The 19,807-nt window shown below is 41.2% G+C and overlaps 3 protein-coding genes across 13 annotated transcripts in view; 1 reads left to right on the plus strand and 2 right to left on the minus strand.

Moving 5' to 3' along the window:
* LOC136987102 (deoxyuridine 5'-triphosphate nucleotidohydrolase-like) overlaps positions 1-19,807 on the plus strand; it is a 359,911-nt gene that overhangs the window by 91,058 nt on the left and 249,046 nt on the right. The gene's annotated exons all lie outside the window — the stretch shown is intronic.
* LOC136987100 (uncharacterized) lies at positions 8,146-11,522 on the minus strand. Its single transcript, XM_067284766.1, has 4 exons — positions 11,422-11,522; positions 10,854-10,910; positions 9,163-9,388; positions 8,146-8,716 (listed from the first exon to the last, which is right to left on the minus strand). Exons 1-4 carry the CDS (start codon positions 11,494-11,496, stop codon positions 8,502-8,504), a joined length of 573 nt encoding a protein of 190 aa, XP_067140867.1. The 5' UTR covers positions 11,497-11,522; the 3' UTR covers positions 8,146-8,501.
* The window catches only part of l(1)G0196 (inositol hexakisphosphate and diphosphoinositol-pentakisphosphate kinase), a 138,091-nt gene continuing 129,878 nt past the window's right edge, over positions 11,595-19,807 (minus strand). For 8 of the 11 annotated variants that reach the window (XM_067284723.1, XM_067284729.1, XM_067284725.1 and 5 more), the window contains 5 exons: positions 15,015-15,080; positions 14,646-14,735; positions 12,749-12,838; positions 12,311-12,529; positions 11,595-11,986 (listed from right to left, as the gene is read on the minus strand). In XM_067284723.1, coding sequence (XP_067140824.1) covers positions 11,778-11,986; positions 12,311-12,529; positions 12,749-12,838; positions 14,646-14,735; positions 15,015-15,080 — 674 coding nt within the window. In that variant the 3' untranslated portion in view covers positions 11,595-11,777. The remainder of the gene's footprint in view (positions 11,987-12,310; positions 12,530-12,748; positions 12,839-14,645; positions 14,736-15,014; positions 15,081-19,807) is intronic. The other 3 variants (XM_067284724.1, XM_067284732.1, XM_067284731.1) reach the window with 3 other exon arrangements.

Below are 19,807 nucleotides of genomic sequence, written 5' to 3' on the forward strand. Positions count from 1 at the left end.
TCGTGTTTAGATATTAAAACAATAAATTTTTTAAAATGTAAAAGAAAATGATATTACAGAGTATCAAGATGTTTTATGAAAACTAAAGAAATGAGAAGTTTTCTAAATATTAAAATTAATTATAATTTTAATTTATTCGAGAAATTTAAATTTATAACCTAAAAATGAATTTTTTCAGGTTATAAATAATAAAAGTTAAAAAGGTTATAAAAAAATAATTCTTCGAAACATTCACGAGACATTGTTCTCATTACTCAGCGACCTCGCAACTGAACGACACGACGGCGCACGCGTTACAGTTGGCCTGCGCAGTCCGAAACTGTGCAGGAAAATCAAATGGTTTTTCGTTTCTACCCCGGCGGCCTGTACAGTCCCCCCCCACACTAACAGGACTAACCTCAAGGCCAGGCCTGCGCAGTTATTCCTCAAAAGATTTCCCGAACGTGTGTGGCGGCCTTTAAACTTAAGTAGTTCAGCACGAAACGAAAGCGTTGGGTTCGTCCTATTTTATTGGAACAAGAGTAAAAGGGCGAATATAGAAGTCTTGTACGGCAAATGCGGATATACGATAAATCGGGATACTACGTGTATTTCGGGAAGACCAAAAAGGTAAGTTTTGACACTTACATTACATGTTCTATTTATTATTTATTTCAAACTTATTTTAATCTAGTAAATCGTTATTGTATAATCTGAGATACGAGTTTATATACAAACTACTCAAATGTAAAGGTAGCAAAATATTCTGAGTTTGCAGAACTCAAAATGATTTGGTTAGTTCTATAATGTAACATTTTTATAAATGTTAGTTCATTTGTATAAACTATCGAAGGATGTTTTTTTTTTTTTACATTGCACTCCTAAAATAATTTGTTCCAAAACAATCGACTTCAAAATTGAGAAACACTATTATAATGTGTTTAGTTAAAACACATTTCATGCAAGCCAGATAGAAAAAAAACTATCGAAAATTTCTATAATGTCAAAATTACATAACAGATGAAAATTGAGCTTATGGATGACTTTCAATAATGTTCACTTGTATTTTTAGATTTGATGAATTGTTGAGCAAAGTTGGCCCAGTAATTCTGTGTAAAAATACAACTTATACAACAAAAGTATACCACCTGCCGAACAACTTGCACTGACATTAAGGTTTGTATCATTTAGGAGGCTTTACGATCAAGTTTCAATATCTATATAATTCCAAAACAAAGTATTTGTATATGTTATGTTACAGAAATATAATTGATTTTGCTAAAATAAATATAACTATAATTCTTATTAACAAAACAGATTTCTTGCACACGGAGGAGAACAACAAATAATAACAACATATTACACATTAGTGAAACGAGTATGTGATGCAATATGGTCTGTGCTTTCTGGTGAATATTTGAAGGTAAACATTATTAAATTTGAAATTATACTTTTCGTAAATTTTTAAAAGAATATCAAAAATCTGAAATAACAACATATTGTAGTGCTACGCAACTATGTATTATTGTTATTATTATTATTATTATTTTCTCGGTTTCCTTTTTGTATGTATCGGGTTTTCTTGGTTTGTACCGTGTCGCGTGGAATTTTCTTATGATGTCACCTTAGGATACGTGAGAAGCTTTCTGATTGGTCCAGAGTGGGACAATAAGTGAAGCGGACTTCCGGAGAGCGGGAAATATAAATTGAGGGACTCTCACGATTGAGGACACTTTTTGGCTGCTTTTGGATTCGTCGAGGAAGGTTGCCGAGGAAGGGTCAGCAAGGACGTCGGAGTTAGACCGGGAGAACAGGAGTCTAGAAAGGGCGACCACTTTCAGTCGGGAAGCACAATCCGTTTCCATCGTAGTGTAATTGAGAAGTATCAACGAGGGACGTACTTCTGGTGACGTAAATTACGTTCAGGTATCGGAAAGAACTATTAGTTTTGTGAATTAACGTAAAGAAAAGGAACGCTTGGAACTCGAGATCGTGTTGCATTTACTTAACATAATACCGTGATTCGTCGAAGGCTAATATATGCAATTATTGTATAGAAGGAAAATGTGTATGTATATATGTATATAGAGTATTGTAAATTTCGTTAGTTTTAAGTCGTGTATCGTGTAAACTTGAGGGTTAGGAAGCATCTCGCGGTTATTGTACTGTTAGAATAAATTACTGTTGTTTCGCCAAATTCGTGCACGTGTAATTGGTCATTACTTGAGTCCTTAACATACATCCTTATTACATCCGTGGACTTAGATCCATCGGATAATCAACATTGGCGTCCGCGACAGGATATTGATCGGGTTGTTTGTTGTAAAAGGACCGACCAAACGTGCATCTTGTATTAACCCCTCATCCTACTGCCGCTTATATCTGTAATTATAGCCATTGGAATTGTAAATTATATTATTGTAAAACCAAAAGGTTTCGGTAAACTATGGATGAACAAATTACCAGCGGATCTTCAGGGGCAGGGGAATTGGGCAATGTGCCTATTGTAACGGGATTTATGGGCATGATCCCATGTTTTTCGAACCTGCCCGGAGATATTTTAGATGTGAGTAGGTTTTTCCAAACCGTCGAGAACGTCGCGTCGTTGGCAAGCTGGGATGAGACTGTGAAGGTCACCGTAGTTCAAGCCCGCCTAAAAGGTGAGCCCTTGTCTTTATTTTTCGATTTAAGGGACCAGGGCGTCATGAGCTATGATGAAATAAGGAGGGCTCTTATAAAGTGCTTTGGTCGTAAAGAAAAAGAACAGGACCCGTTTGATCAGGTATTAAAGATCTCCCAGAGAAGAGGGGAGAGGGTTTGCGAATACGGGATTAGGATTAAGTCGTTGTTTTCACGAGCGGTGACGCGCAATTCTAATTTAGCGACGCTTCGCGACAATGCTGTTAAGGAATGCTTTATAAAAGGACTACTAGCGGAGATTAGGAGGCAGGTGATGCAGAGGCGGCCGGACACCTTGGATGAGGCGATAGTAAAGGCCGAAGAAGAAGAGGAAATCGAATCGGCCTGCAACAAACGAGGTGGGATAAGTGAGGTATGCGCAAATGTTGAGCATGAAAGGGGGTTGGAGAGAAGGGAAGTACAATTGGGTAAGCGTGTAGAGGAGTTGGAGACTCAAATAAGGAGTTTGACCGAGTCCATGGCATCTTTACTCGAGCACATGAAGGGGAACAATAACCGCGAGAGGTGGGGAAAAGAGCGCCGTTGTTACACGTGTGGTGAAATAGGCCATATTTCGAGAAAATGCAACAAGAGAAGAGGTTTAAACTAGTCAGAGGTCATTTGAAAGGTCAGGCGAATGACCGGTTAGTTAAATTAGAACTGACCAGAAAGATCCACTTGTCAGACCGGGGGTTACCGATTGTAAGAGGTGTAATCCTAGGACGTGAAATTGCTGGTCTAGTAGATACAGGTGCAGAAAGGACCGTAATTAAGAATGAATTGACTGAATATATCAGGCGTGAAAATAGGAATTGGGTGGTCCCAAACAATTCATGTATTAGTGGGATGTCGGGAGCACTCATAAACAGTGATGAGGCCGTAGCAATCGAGTGCTGTTTCCACGATGGGAAAAAGGTATGCACGACAACACCAAGTGTTGGGTTTCCTGAAAGGGCAGGTTACGAGATGATCATCGGGATGGACATTATTTGCCAGCACCCTGGGCTGTTGGTGGGGATCGAATCAGTGGTTAAGGCAGATAAGCAAGGTCGTGAAGGGAGATTTTGTATTAATATAAATAGTGAGGTAGGGGTGGCAGAGGTAGAAAGAGAGGTGTGGAGATTGGATCACCTAGATGAACCGGTTAAGAGGAAAATAATAAATATTTTGAGAAAGTATCCGGACGCTATTGCTAGCGAAATTGCCGAGTTATCTGGCACTAGCAGACATATGCACTCTGTTAGCCTGACGTCGGAACGTCCGGTCAACGTTAGACAGTACCGAATTCCGTACAGTTACTTACCTGGCCTTAAGAAGCAAGTTAGTGAGCTGATAAAAGCAGGTATATGTGAGGAGAGCTCATCGGAGTGGAACTCTCCTATACATGTTGTTCCTAAAAGCTCTGGTGAGATTCGTATCACTTTGGACCTGCGAAAAATTAATGATATAACAGAACCCCAAATATTCCCGATGGCTCGAATAGACGACATCTTATCCCAACTTAATGGGAACAGATATTTCTCGGTATTGGACTTAAAAGCAGGGTATTTCCAGATTCCTCTAGATCCCAAGGTAAGACACATATTTGCGTTCTCCACACCATGGGGAAAATACCAACTTTGTAGGATGCCTCAGGGTGGGAAGAATAGTGGGAGGTTTTTTCCAATACATTATGACGAAGATCTTAGCAAAATTTGTCGGAAATAGCTGCTTTGTGTTTCAAGATGATATTGTATTATTTTCACAAAGTTTGGAGGATCATCTTGAGCTTGTCGATCGAGTAATTAGTACATTAAGGGATGAGGGCCTAAAATTAAATCCGAGTAAATGCCAAATATTAGCAAAGGAGGTGAGATATTTAGGACATATTATTAATAGCGAGGGTGTGCGACCTGATCCCAACAATGTTGAGTCGATCAAGAAAGTGGAAACACCTCGTAGTGTAAAAGAGGTCCGCAGTTTTCTCGGTGTGGTTGGATTTTTTCGGAATTTTATCCCGTCGTTTTCCGATATCGCTGCTCCATTAACAGAACTCACCAAGAAAGGGAAGAGATTTTTATGGAGCCCAGAATGTCAGAGAGGTTTTGAAAAGTTAAAAGAGGCAATAGCAAGCCCACCAATTCTAGCTCACCCGGATTTTGATAGACCATTCTATTTGCACACTGACGCATCTGACAACGCGGCAGCTGCGGTGCTCGAACAACGGCACGAAAAGGGACTGGCTCCGATAGGCTATTTTAGTAGGAGATTTCAAGGGGCAGAAATCAATTATTCCACAATTGAGAAAGAATGTCTAGCAATTGTTTTAGCCTTAAGACACTTCAAATTTTTAATTCTAGGCCAAAAAACGATAATACTCTCTGACCATAAACCCCTTGTGTTCCTTAGCAACATTCAAAATGGGAGCAAGCGTCTGACTCGTTGGATAATGGAGATTATGGACTACCATATAGAAGTCCAACATGTGAAAGGCGTTGACAATAAAGTAGCGGACTTCCTTTCGAGGAACGTTAACGGGGTTCATCACTTCGATGTTGAATCTACAAGGGCTGTAATCCCTAATAGATACGAGATTGGTTTATCACAGGATCGCGATGAAACTTTTGGCCCCATAAAAAGGGATTTACTGAGAAGCCCCGGGAATAGAAATATTGGGAGCTATATGCACCAGTATGTAGTAATAAGCGAATGCCTGTATAGAAGAAGCCTCTTGAAGTCCCGTGACAAGTATGTTAGCCAATTATGCGTAGGGGAGGATCTTGCTAGGGAAGTGATTAAGGCTGTTCACGAAAACAATCTGTCGGGGCATTGGGGCGTGCGAAAAACTATAATTAACATTGAGAAACACTATTATATTCGGAATTTGAGAGAGAAGGTCGAAGGTGTCATTAAGACGTGTGAAAGGTGCCAGAGGCATAATGTACACAAAGGAAAGGCTCCTTTCCAAGAAAACGAGACGGCTGAGGCACCTTTCCAAAAGATTGCTGTGGATATAGTAGGACCTATCCGCACATCGAGCAGCGGTAACCGATTCATCCTTGTAATAGTAGATATTTTCACTCGTTTCGTCGAAGCACACCCTTTGAAGGACCAAACTGCATGGTCTGTGAGTAATACAATATTTAATGAAATCGTTTGTAGGTACGGTGCCCCAGAAGTAATTATTTCCGATAGAGGTACCAACTTTCTATCATCTTTATTCTCGGACTGTTGCAAGTGGTTAGGAATTAGGAGGAACATTACTACCGCTTATCGACCTTGTGCGAATGGCACGTGCGAACGGGTGAACAGATCGTTAGTCGAAATGATAACTAAATCCTCTGACGATGGGAGAGTCGAATGGGATGAAATGATACCTTCTGCATGTTTTGCCTATAACAATTCGCACCACACTGCCATAAATGAGTCACCTGCCTTCCTCTTGTATGGTGTTGATCCCCGTACCCCTAATATCGAATACCTGCCTGATGATATGTCTACCGATGAGCGTAGGGCATTCCTGGTCACGAAACTCCGTGCATTACGGGAAAATGCGAGTATCCATGCGCGAAATTACAACAAGAAAGGAAGGGATTATCGAAGCAAAGGGAGAACATTAGTAAGTTTTTCGGAAGGGCAGAGGGTTTGGGTGAGAAAGAAAGGTGTTAAAGGGAATAAGTTTTCTTATAATTATAAAGGACCCTTTCGGATCACCAAGGTGATAAACCCAACTACGTATCGTGTGGAGGGTTGCAATATGAAGGATCAGGAGACTGTCCATGTCGATCGCCTAAAACCTTGCTATGGCTATCCGATTTGTAATAAGAAAAAAAAGAGGGAGGATAGAGGAATTGTACTGGAGGATGATGATGAAGTCCTGGATGATCGGTTGGTGAGGAGACGTGGGGTGGTCACTAACACGCAAGGTGTTGACACAAGTGGTGTGCAGAAGTGCACTGACCTTGAGGTGCGTAAGAAACCTTATAACCTACGTGAACGCAAAATTGATTTCCGTAGTTTGCACTACGGGAAGTGAGTCGCTTGGGGGGGAGATATGTAGTGCTACGCAACTATGTATTATTGTTATTATTATTATTATTAATTATTTTCTCGGTTTCCTTTTTGTATGTATCGGGTTTTCTTGGTTTGTACCGTGTCGCGTGGAATTTTCTTATGATGTCACCTTAGGATACGTGAGAAGCTTTCTGATTGGTCCAGAGTGGGACAATAAGTGAAGCGGACTTCCGGAGAGCGGGAAATATAAATTGAGGGACTCTCACGATTGAGGACACTTTTTGGCTGCTTTTGGATTCGTCGAGGAAGGTTGCCGAGGAAGGGTCAGCAAGGACGTCGGAGTTAGACCGGGAGAACAGGAGTCTAGAAAGGGCGACCACTTTCAGTCGGGAAGCACAATCCGTTTCCATCGTAGTGTAATTGAGAAGTATCAACGAGGGACGTACTTCTGGTGACGTAAATTACGTTCAGGTATCGGAAAGAACTATTAGTTTTGTGAATTAACGTAAAGAAAAGGAACGCTTGGAACTCGAGATCGTGTTGCATTTACTTAACATAATACCGTGATTCGTCGAAGGCTAATATATGCAATTATTGTATAGAAGGAAAATGTGTATGTATATATGTATATAGAGTATTGTAAATTTCGTTAGTTTTAAGTCGTGTATCGTGTAAACTTGAGGGTTAGGAAGCATCTCGCGGTTATTGTACTGTTAGAATAAATTACTGTTGTTTCGCCAAATTCGTGCACGTGTAATTGGTCATTACTTGAGTCCTTAACATACATCCTTATTACATCCGTGGACTTAGATCCATCGGATAATCAACAATATAAAGATTTTATTGAAATTAGTAAAAAGTTAAGCATTGGGGAAAGTTGCAATACGTGTTAAAGAGCAATAGATGGTAAACATGATGTTATTCAGCAACCAAAACATTCTGGTACAGTTTTTCATAATTACAAGGGTACAAATAGTATTATTTTAATGCATGCCTGCGTTGCCGAATACAGATTTACGATCGTTGACGTCGACGCACCTGGAATCTATAGCGATGGAGGAGTATTTAATAATTCTATATTTGGAAAATAGAACAAAAAAGGTACAAATATTAAGCTTCCATATTGTTTTGTGGGGATGAAGTCTTTCCTCTTATTACAAATTTATTACGTCCTTACCCCAGTAGGAATCTACCGCTCGAACGTGCAGTCTTTAATTATCGTTTGTCTCGCGCGAGATGTATTATTGAAAACGCATTTTGGATTTTCACAGCCAGATGGCGCATATATAAAAATATAAAGTTTGTACAGGCAACAGTATGCCTACACAATTATCTGAGGACACGTGATATGTCTGTCCCAGGAAGGAACATTGTACAGTACAAGTAATTCGAAACGTCGAGAAATTTGCATTTCTCGACGTTTCGAGGTGTCCGAATCCAAAAACGTAAAAATGTTGGTGTTTCGGCCATTATCTTAATTAGAAATGGAAGCAATTTCAGTGGCAAGATGTTTATTTAACTTTTTAAACGTTTGAGGACGTACAGTACAAACAGTTTCGTCACAAATGCTGAACGTAGGCCAGCCGTAAAGCCGTCTCCGACATTAATCGCCAGACTGCCATTTTCCCATTTATAACATCCGTAAAGTTGTTCTTTCGCCACGTATTCTGCGTCGCAGTACTAAAACAAATTTATTTATTTTTTCCGCTGCCGTTTTACGTGCAGAATTTCGTTACTATCGATGCCAGCCGTGACCCAAATAAATCTTCTGCGCCTTTCTTACTTCCCCAAAGGAATTCCCTCCATCGCACTGGAATTCGGATTTTGGATGGCAGAGAAACCCTGCGATCTCAATTCGGTATAGATTTATTAGGAGGGGGGAGGCGCTGGCGCTTCGAACTTCCTTTCTTCCTGCCGTGCCTCCTAGCGTCCAATTTCTTTCGGAATAACTTCAGGATGCCCCCCAGCGAGTCCTGGGGATAGTCAGCCAGTAGCCTGCGGTATTCATTGTATTCGGGAATCTTTATCCCTTCTCGTCGGGCCAACACCTTCGCTCCTCTGTAGCCTGAAAGAAGAGAAAAAGGAGGCAAAACCTAGGTTCAATACGAGGAAAAAAAAACTTGCAAAGGAAAACAGAAGCCGAAAACTTCTGTTTACATTTTACGAAAACGAATAACCCTTTTGCGGGAAACGAAAATTCGTAGAAATGACGTCGTCCTCGGTGGTTACCTCTTCCGTGTCAGTCTAAGACGTGGCAGGCCATCTTCCCGAGTGCCAGTGCCAAGATGGTCGCGTCCACCATACTAAATTTTCTCGTCTGCCGGCAATTTCAATAAATTATCAATAATCCATTTAAATTGCCAACTATAAAACCGTTAACGTATGTAAAACACAAAACATAACGGTTTAATATTAAGGTTCCCCTTAATATTTTACGCCCTGTTCCTTCTTGCGGGTACGGATCGCAGTCTTTTTATTATTATAAGACAACAAGAGTAGACTGATACTTACTCGGCCGACGACAGAAACAGCAGCAATCGAGACAGTAGTAGAGATTGCGTCGCGAGTGGCGAACACACAGAAAGCAGCAACGACACAGAGGAATCAGCAGGAGGAAAATCAGGGCGGAGACTAACACGGCACCCACGATGACGTAAGTAACGTAGCGCTGTATTCCTCGGTCCAAATTCTCCAAGTCGGTGACGAACCTCTTCTCCGATCCCGCCTCCATGTAGTGCTGTCGAGAGACTGGCGTTCGTCATTCGAGAGAACCATCTTCCGGACGCCGCCAAATGCTTCCGACATTAAAGGGAAAATTGCGTCCTAACCGCTCAGTAGCGTGAATAAACGCCAACGTTTCCAGAGTATCAGTTTTCCGTGACGTCACAATGCCGGGCTCCAATTTTTTACATTTTCATACACGATGCCGTCGATTTCGGTAGGGTCTCGCCCCCGTAAGTCACACTTTCCCCGTTAACGAGTGTGTCGTGCCGGTCATCTAACTTCGTTCTCGAGATTAAGGAGGGAGGGAGGGAATTTATTGGTCTCCGATTTTAAATTGAAGCAAAAACTGAAGGTATGAAATGTCTTCAAACTTTCGCCCACTTCACATCTCGGGAAGGGTCTTGCCGCGGAATCGGCCTTTTATTGTAGGTTCTTATTCGCTTCGATACATAAAACTCGTAAGACGAAATTCGTAATGAAAGACTCTGACGTAAGAGTTTGTTCCCGAGGTCCGAGGTGGACTTTTTACAATACACCTGTCGTCTCGACTGCTATTATTATTAAAAAACAAGCTACGCGTAACTGTTCAGCCATTGTCGATAATTAATTTAAAATCACCAATGGTCTGGTACAATCGAGCAGCACTTGGAGCCAACAGAACACTTGTCGCACGTTGAATACGTATATTCCCGGTAAAAATCTCCATCTCCGTTGGGTGATCGACCGTACGTGACTTAAATTCCCACCGGCATCTCTCGTCCGTCCAGACCGGATACGAAAAGCTTAGGGGCAGGAGGCCCCAGTTAACGTACGAACTTCCGGCGCGGACCGGAAATCACGTTTTCATTTCGAGAATTTCTCCAGAACGGAGTCGGGCAGAGGACCGGCGTTAACGGGTAAAGCACGACGCACGGGGGCAAGATACTAGCGAGGTTGTGGCAGAAGTTTTCATCTCTAAAACGTGAACGACGAGCGACGCTATCTTGTAAGCGGCTCTCGACGTTCGACGTTCACGTTTTACAGATGGAAACTTCGGCCATAACCTTGCTACTAATGAAATCACAGTCAATCGAATTACCCGTATCTCTCGCCCCTAAAAGTACCGCAGAGGGCACCTAGCGGTCATTTTCAACAAAAAAATTTAAACTTATCAACGCACACTGCGTGGTTGTGAATTTTTCTTACCGTCTGCCGAAGTTTAACGAATCGCGAGAGCTAAAGAAATACGCGGTGGCGAGAACTAATCTATTTACTTACAGAGGGATATTGGCCTTTAAGGGACGCGCTCCAATTCTATTATAGACTTCCAGATCCCACCGGGCGTTTAAGACGTCGGCCTACCGCTGAGGGGACCCGAAATGGAATCTCGGCCGCCCGACCGAAGGCGGGAGAGAGAATCAAAACCCAGAAAGGAACCCGGCGAGAGCGCGCCAAACGCCCGCGCGGCGTCCGGATTTCGTCTGCAGGCGCGTACTCACGTTGACGTAAGTCTCGAGAGGCACGAGATGGGTTTCCGACTCTTGTCCGCTCGTCTCCTAAATGAGAGAAAAAAGTGTTAAATGCCACCTGCCGAACGGACGTCGACTTTATAAACTGGAAGTGGCGGAACCGGGATTAACCAAACCAGAAAATCCAACCGGCCCTTAAATTTTGGGGAGAATTTCCACCCGCTTTTCTTTTATAGGGCCGGAACCGGGCCCAATCTTCTCATTTACTTAACGACCGAAGTTTAATATTTCCCAATAAGTCCCTGGGCGGGGGCCAAAAATGATGCTCGTTGCGAATATTTAATTTTCCGCTCGTAGAGCCACCCGTGCCGCTACCGGGTGCGACCCGTAGAAACGCGTTCGGAAGCCAGGTTGGGGGACGAAACCCGTCGGCGACGTCGCCTGCCGTTTTAAAGCGCTTTCGAATTTAGAAATGGCGCACGCGCAACGCTTCCGCACGAACTCGAATCCGAGTTTAACTATTTTAAAATCGAATTTCTGGCCGTCGGAGCAAGAAAGTACCGAAAACGGGAAAGGAAATCGCCAGAAGCGGATTTACCTGGGGTCGGCTTCCCCGAGAGCGGGTCTCTTTCGCCATTCGAATTAGAAGAAATGCCACGGCGGAAAATCGCATCTTTCGAACGTATTCGATTACATATTCGATACGTACGGAAGCGCCGTCTCGGATTTTTCTTTTCTTTTTTTTGCGACGGGAAAGAAGGGGCGATAGGCTAAGGAAAGAAAGTGCTTTATTCGCTGGTCCGAATATCTACACACGAAGACTTCCCGCACGTCTATACACAGAATGACCCGATGAATCTATGTACAGGATGAGGGATGGAATGTTTCGGGGGACGGCGCCGCCCCCTCCGGATTAATAAATAAGTGAAGAACGGAGAGAGACGTCGGGACCCGCTACAAACTGTTGTTGTACAGTCGGGGATCGTGAGGTGAAGGAGGGTTGCTGTAGCTGTTTCTACTGTCGGGTCCGGAACACTCGCTGGTGGTGTACGAGTCCATTTCCGCCATCTGCCTCAGGCGCGTCCAGATGTCCAGGGTGGACGAATTGGGGCTGGAAGGTCCGCTGCTGGACACGAACGACGGGGGACCGCTCCAAATAATACCTTCAACGAAAGATTTCTGGTTAGAAAATGAGTGCTCGTTCCCGATTTTCGCCGGGTTTACAATCTACGGAAAAGGTCGAGTCGCGGGAGACGGGGTTACAGGGGCGCGCGATCCATCGCCCGAAGGACAGAAGAATCAGTAAAACGCAAAAAATGTAAAGAAATATTTTATTCGTCTCATGTAAAAAAAGCGAAGCGTCGACGTCTAATTACAAAAGTAGTACTTTCTGGCGTGACTGGGGCAGTTTTCCGCTCGCGTCTGGACACGACGCGTCACCGCTTTGTAGGACTTGGACAGAATCTTGGACGCGTATCGATACTTACTGTTGGAAGGAGAGACGATGGGCAGGGCCACAGGGTGATTGTTCGAATACGAGTGGATGGAAGAGGCGCTGTTGCAGGGCACCGCCTTGTTCGACGACTGCAGGGGCAAGCGGAAGGAGGCGCTGGTCATCCTCTCCAGAAAGCTGTCCAGCTGACACAGCGACAGCGCGTTGTGCAACGTCTCCAGAGGACGGATGGTGGGAACGCTCATGAAACCTTCTGCAAACAAACCACAAATAAATAACGGGCACCGACGCCTGTTAAAGCGTTTATTCCGACGTTCTCCTTAAGAATTAGGCGCGCGAGTTATCGCTTTCCCCGCCCAAGCCGGAAGAAGGGGGCCCCCGTGCGGTTAGGGTCCCCCTTCTACCGGAAGTCGGTGGGAAACGGAAGAGGGAGTCGGGAGGTCGAGCTATACGAAAACGGACGAATTCGTACCTGGAGCAGTGGGCGGCACGGCGTTCTTCAGCTCGGGAGCACTGGAGGATCCGCTGATGATGGCCGTGCTGAAGAGACTTCCCGACGAGCCTGAAAGAGACAGCGTTTAGGATGCGGTTACAAAGCTTTTTCGCAGCGGGAATGGACGCCTCCTAAGGATGGATGCAAGCATGCCGCGCGGCAAAGAAAAACGGCGGGAGTAATTTTGTGCCGCGAAAAGTCGGCCGAAATCGATCTTTTGCGGTGGCCAATAATGGTTCATTTGACAGTCACGCGAGAACAGAACGACGTATTTTTTTAATGGCGGAAAGTTCAATGCGGATAACCGAGATAACTGACATTAGAATAAAAAGTGAAGAGGATAATAAATGTAACACGAATATTAATGTATAATTCTAGGCTGCCAAGGAAAAAAAGAGTATAGGTCAGAAAATGGTCAAAATAAGAAAAGTCCACGGCCGGAGTCCTGGAAGGGATTTCGATCTTTTGGTCTAAGTGGTTTAAGTCAGAATTAAATTATTCTATTTAATTCTGATTTAAACTACTTAGACCAAAAGATCGAAATCCCTTCCAGGACTCCGGCCGTGGACTTTTCTTATTTTGACCATTTTCTGACTTATACTCTTTTTCCCCGGCAGACTAGAATTTAATTCAAAAGACAAAACAGACTAATCTTATACAAAATAGTATTCCTTATCGAGGAATAAGTGTATTTTGAACACCAGTTCTTTCTCCATGTAAGAAAATATCTCTACTCCAAAATCTTGTGTGGTCGTGCTGCCGCGCGGCGAAGATGTTAATATACCATTCTGCGGCGCACGCGTGCATCCACCCTAAAACGGATGACGTATCCGCACTTTCGCAAAAAAAATAATAATAATAAAGCACCCGTCGGCCGAAAATACGGGCACCCACCTATAATTAATCGGATTCGAACTATAGCGAAATATCGGATTCGCGGTCCACGAAAATTGAAAATTTCTGGGAGGACGGCAGGTGCAGGGATTTCGAAAAAGAGTTTTTTTTAAGAAATTTGCATCGGCGGGTGGAGAACAAGAAAAAAAGCCGCGAGACGGGCAATGTTCCCTCTAAGCTGCGCACTGTTCAAATTGTTGCCGCGCACGAGAATTTATGTGCCGCGCAGGCGAGCACGCAAATTGATTTGAATTGTTGTTTACTTATTTCTCACTCTGTCTGCAACATGATTATTGCTACGTATATTTCGATTAAATACATTAAATCATTAACAAAAGATAATATTTTGTATGGAAGTATGTTTTAAAATGAATTTTAATCTCTACTTTATAAAATCTTATTTTTTCCTATAAAAATTAAAATAATTAATTATATATATACGCTCAGCAAAATTTTTTTTTTTTTGCTCAGAGAAGTACATGTTCCGCTCATCTACAAAAAAAAAAAAAAAAAAATTAGAGGGAACATTTGAGACGGGAAGGGAGCCTTTTACGGCTGAAGACACTTCGCAAAACTAAAAATTCGGTTTCTACCGGGAAAATATCCCCGGCCGGGTCCCCAAACACGCCTGATTTATCCTCAAATCTGGCCGGGTGGATATCGGCCGGCGGTTCGAAGACCCTAAAAATAATCTCTAATGGCTCCTATTTATCCCACCCAAAATTATTATTATTATGTTTTGTTACTGCGGTCGAATTTTCGAACTTTGTTTAACATTCCTCTTTTTCTAAACTCCGCCAAAAACCATTTTCTAAGAAAAAAAATTCCGGCAAACTGGAATTCTTACTCGACGATCCGAGTCAATCGCATCTCAACACTTTGCTTTCCCTTTGCCCCCTTTAAGTAATTCGCAACTTCGCCAGAGACCAGTCTTTAACTTAATGTTCCCCCCGAGAAGGAAGAAAGAAAAAGGAAATCTTACCGCAGACTTTGGGCAAGTCGGCAGCGCTACACATTCGTAAGTAATTACTGAGCTGTCCGGGAATGGAATGTCTGTGACGGTGAAATCCTTCTAACGAATAAATACCAGAGTTATTATTCTCGTTTTCCAAATGAGAAAAGATAATCATCAATTCGTAAAAGATGCAAAAAAAAAACAAACAAAAAAAATCTTTAAAAACTCCCGATTTACGTCGGTAGAAATGAATTTAAAGGGTTACGTTTTCAGACTGCCGTTCGACACTCCGAAAACGATAAAGAACACCAAAGCGTCTCCGCAGCGGACGAAGAGGAGGAGGAGAAGAAACGTTTACAACTACTTTTCATTAGTACGGAGAGGCGAGGAGCTCACCTGCTACGTCATCGTCGGTTTTGTTAGTCACGGACACGTCTTCCAGACTTTGGGTGTGGGGACTTTCTACAATACAAAAGACATGCAAACCAGGAAGACAAGTAAACAATAAAGATGTAGAGAGACAGACAAATTCAAAACTCCAAACACAAATATTCAATAATACGGAGCAAAATCGAATAATTTGGAAGATTTTTTCGGCCTTCCTTTATTCCAGTGATTCTCAAAGTGGGGGTCGTGAAAAATATTTGGGGGGTCGCTGAAAAATTGATGCCAGATCAATGGTTTTTCAAATATTTTATAAATTTACTATGAATTCATGTTTAGAAATAAAAAATATATAAAATAATTTTTACTTAAATATATTGCACATATAAACAATAAAAACAATATAAATATTTAAATACGAGCCTAAATGTAATATTCATAAATTTATGCGCTATTAGGGAATCCCCGAGTGCCACTCTCCGCCTAAACTGTAATAGAATAGCGTTGTCATTTGGAACGGTGTTCGCTAGCAGCATTGCGTCTGTAGGCAAGTCAAGTTAGAAATACAGTAGAGCGTCGTTATCCGAAAATCGATCAACCGACAGCGTTTCAGTCGGCAAATTTTAATTTCCGCTAATGCTGTGGCGCTGCAATATTTGGCTATGTCTTGGGATGCTCCGATATTATTTTAGTTTATATGCGTTTTTAGCTGGCAGCACTGGCGCGACCATGAGAGGGTACTTAAGGACGCGGCAGTATTTGAATGAGACTTTTTTCCCATCGTAAGTGGTAAGGTTTGCTTGTTTCTCTGAGGACTGTGTTGTGCTGAATCGGAACGTTTTGAGACTAGACTAACTTCCGAAATATAATGCTTTTTGTTTTTATATTTTTCAATATATTTATTTTGTTTGTGAAAAATAAAGATATAATTTTTAAAAAATTTCATTAGCCTTAACATTGAAAAAAATTCAACGCAAAGCGACACGCAACAGAGAGAAATTTCAACATGGAATAGATTAATTACACAAAAGAAATGAACTCCTCCTGAATTTAAATTAACCCCTCCCTCCGGGATGTTTTTCTACACATACTCATTCTTTGGGATCCTATCAAATTTTTAAGTGCAAAAGGGGGTCGCGGACCAAAAAGTTTGAGAAACACTGCTTTATTCGACTTTACTAAACGCAATAAATAAATAAATATATATACAGTATATATATTAATTTATTTATTTATTACGTTATATATATATATATATATTATATATATACATTATAACGTAATATATAACGTATATATATATTATATTATATAAAATATATTTATTTATTTTTACTAAAGATAAAAATTAGTGATGTAACGAATATTCGGTTACTACCCGGTATTCGGCAGAATACCGATTATTAAAAAACAAAAGTAAGAAATAACAAAAACAGTAAATTAATCATTTTGGTAACTTTTATTAATGCTGAACATTAAACTATAATTATTAAAGTTAATAAGAAATAGCATCTAACTCTAATAATATTTAATTACGAAATAATTTAATACTATAGCCTTTATCTAGCCCGATATCTTATTGCATTGATGGCGTGTGTTACAACGTATCGGGAATTAATGTTATTGTTTAGTTAATTATGTTATATTCGTATTCGCGTATATTTTAATATTTTTTTAACGATATTTTAAAATGATTTACGAAACGTTTTATTGAAACTTATCGTATTTAATGAAATAATTATTTATCTATTTCTAGAAGATGAGTAACTAATATATAATTTATTTTATATATATAAAGAAAAGAATGAGCATTTCTCATTATATGCAAAAGATAACATTTGAAATCATGTTAATTTTAAAAATATTGACAAAAACAATAGCAACAAAATATCACAGAAGTTCACAAATAGAAACCCCCAATAATATATTTGAACTGTTCCGTAAGTGGGGAGAAACTAAGCCATATTATGTCCCCACTAAAGTATATCCTTATACCCCGTTCGCACTGAGCATTTCAATCTAGATTGTGACCAAGGTCAGCGACTATGCCTTGGTGCGAACACCCTCGACCGTTTCAATCTCGACTGAAACGAGGTTCAATCGCGACTGACTGGAGAGAGTTCTTGAAACTAGATCAAGAAAAAGTATTTATTTCTAATCAAAACGTCCATTTTGTATGTTGGTGTTTGTGACTCACCGAGTAGTTATGCCAGTTTTATCATCGCTTATAACAGCCGGGCTATTCTCAAGCGGCACCTGTGCGAACGGCACGACGTTCGACTGGCTACAGTCACAATCCAGATTGTAGGTAAATCGAGATCGAAGTGAGTCGTGGATTGTGTGCGAATGGGGTATTAGTACCCCGTTCGCACCGAGCATTTCAATCTAGATTGTGTAAAAACAAAATTTTAGTGCTTAAAGAGTTAAAAAGATCGATTGGAAATAAAATAACTTATAACTTACATCTAAATACCAACAACTGCCGAATCGTATCGGGCTATTTACGGCTGTTACATAAATTATAAACCAATTTGGCACTAGAGGTAGACGTTAGGCGCCATCTCATATTAACTTTAATAATTATAATTTAATTAATTAACTTAAATAATTTAGACCTACTGGCAAAAAAATTCGTAGTGACACCGGGCCAATAGAGAGCAGGGTGCGCGATCCTTGCCATAATGAGGTTTGCGCGCCAATTTTCGTACGTGCGTTAATCAAGCCGAATAGTTTGTTAATAGCCAAATATTCGGTCATTCGGCCACGCTCCTGGCCGAATATACTATTCGTTACATCACTAATAAAAATTCGTGGATCAATTTACACCGCGAAGAAAGGTTGTTTTATTCGAAATTCCGACTCTATAAACATGTCTTTAGAAGAAAAAAAAAGTTAAATGCCAAATTAATCGTTTAAATATATACAAATGTAAAAAACTCACCATAGGCTAAACGGATGCTGGTCTAGGAACATCCGTTTAGCAGTTAATATATATATATAATCATTTAAATACGAAATATACTTTTCAATAAATGTTAAAATTAATACCAAATCCATAAAAAAAGCACAGGCGAAAATGTTAAACGCAGCGGAACAAAAGTCCAATATAGAGGCCATTGGCGGTATAAAAATCATATTAAAATATCCTGCGGGCAAAATGCTGGAAACAACGAGCCAGACTGAAGCTCTAGATCTAGGAAAAGCCGCCGATTTTGCTAGAAAAGCCGCCATTCTGGACAGAGGCATCTATAAATTCAACTCTCCTCTTTTGTGTGTGGGGGTGGGGTATGATTTTGTTCACCCTGTTTAAAGCTTAACTCCCGTGCTTTTTGTCGAAAATTTCTGAAATTTTGCAGAGAGGTTTGTGTATTAGGGGGATCGACGCTATTAAATTTTGGTGGTTAAAGTCGAGGGGGTGGGGAGACAATGGGAGTCGTGTTTATCTCGAGTAAAGTAGGACTTAATGACGATTTTACTATTACCATTTACATTTACAAATTTTTATAAAACCTAACTGTACCCTCAAAATAAGCTCTTTTGACATTTTATAATAGTTAAAAATATAATTTAAAAAAAAATAAAATATGATAATAGATGGCGCCACCAAAATTTTAAATGTCGCCGGGAAAGCGAGCAGCTCGTTGCTGGTTTATTTTATTTGGAAATTCCTCGTGACGAACTGGCGCTAGTTCTAATGACTATCTTTTTAACGTATAAAAATAAATTAATGGTCAATCTTTTCCCAACGAGTTTAGGCGGTTACGTTAATCGAAACGTTTTCGAATACGTACCGCAAAAACACCAAGCGTTAAGCTTAGTTCACACTGAGCGTATAGCGAAAGCGAATGAGAAAAGCGAAAAACGAGTTTTATTCGCTTAGTGAAATTGACCCATACAACCGAAAGCGAAAAGCGATTGCGAAGTTTAAGGAGCCAATCATTTGCAAGAGAGAGAGAACGTCATCTCGAAAAACAAAATGGCCGCTTCCGATATCCCGTCGTTAACCACGTTTGTTTATCTATCAAAGAAAGAAAGAAAGAAAGAAAACAATGCCCAGTGAGAGAAAAATTAAAAACTAGCAGATATGCCCGGCGTTTGTTTTTTTTTTTTTTTTATTTTAACTCTTTCCGCCCTGTGGGCACTAAGAGGCCTCTTTTAGAAGGCCCATTATGGGTTCGGCCAGGCCCACAATGGGGCGACCGGGTGGTGAGGGACGGGGCCCGACATATCCGGACGGACCACCCCCCGAAAAATTCCTGGGGATTATTCGACCCGTTCGGATTCGATCCCGGGTCCCCCAGAGCGGTAGGCTGCCACCTTGACCGCTCGGCCATCCGGCCACATATGCCCGGCGTTGCTCGGGCAAAAGTAACGATAGCGAAGATTAAGATTATTACGTTATAGTCAACCTTACCCGTTTTCACAGAATGCAAGAATTGGGTTACCCTGTTTCCAGATTAATTAGAGAGTTTTTAGGTGGGTCTAAAAATATTTCGATATCCCGCAAAAACGAAAAAAACTGCATCTGCGTCTTGCACGTCGCATTCTCTTAACACTTCCATTGTTGATGGAAGTGTTAAGACTTAATCCTGTCCCTCTCCCCCGTGGGGAGGAATTTCGAAAAATCCCTTCTTAGTGTGCGTTCTCGTGACGTACCCTAACTGTGTACCAAATTTCAGCTTTCAACTCCCAACCGTTTGGGCTCTGCGCTGATTATCATCATCAACTCGTCTCGATTATATATATAGATTCGTAATTACAACATTTATTCTATTGAGTGAGAAAGTTTCTGTAGCCATCTTGAA

Source organism: Centruroides vittatus, unplaced genomic scaffold, assembly GCF_030686945.1.
Source record: "Centruroides vittatus isolate TY-2023 unplaced genomic scaffold, ASM3068694v2 scaffold_1444, whole genome shotgun sequence".
Lineage (NCBI taxonomy): Eukaryota > Metazoa > Arthropoda > Arachnida > Scorpiones > Buthidae > Centruroides > Centruroides vittatus.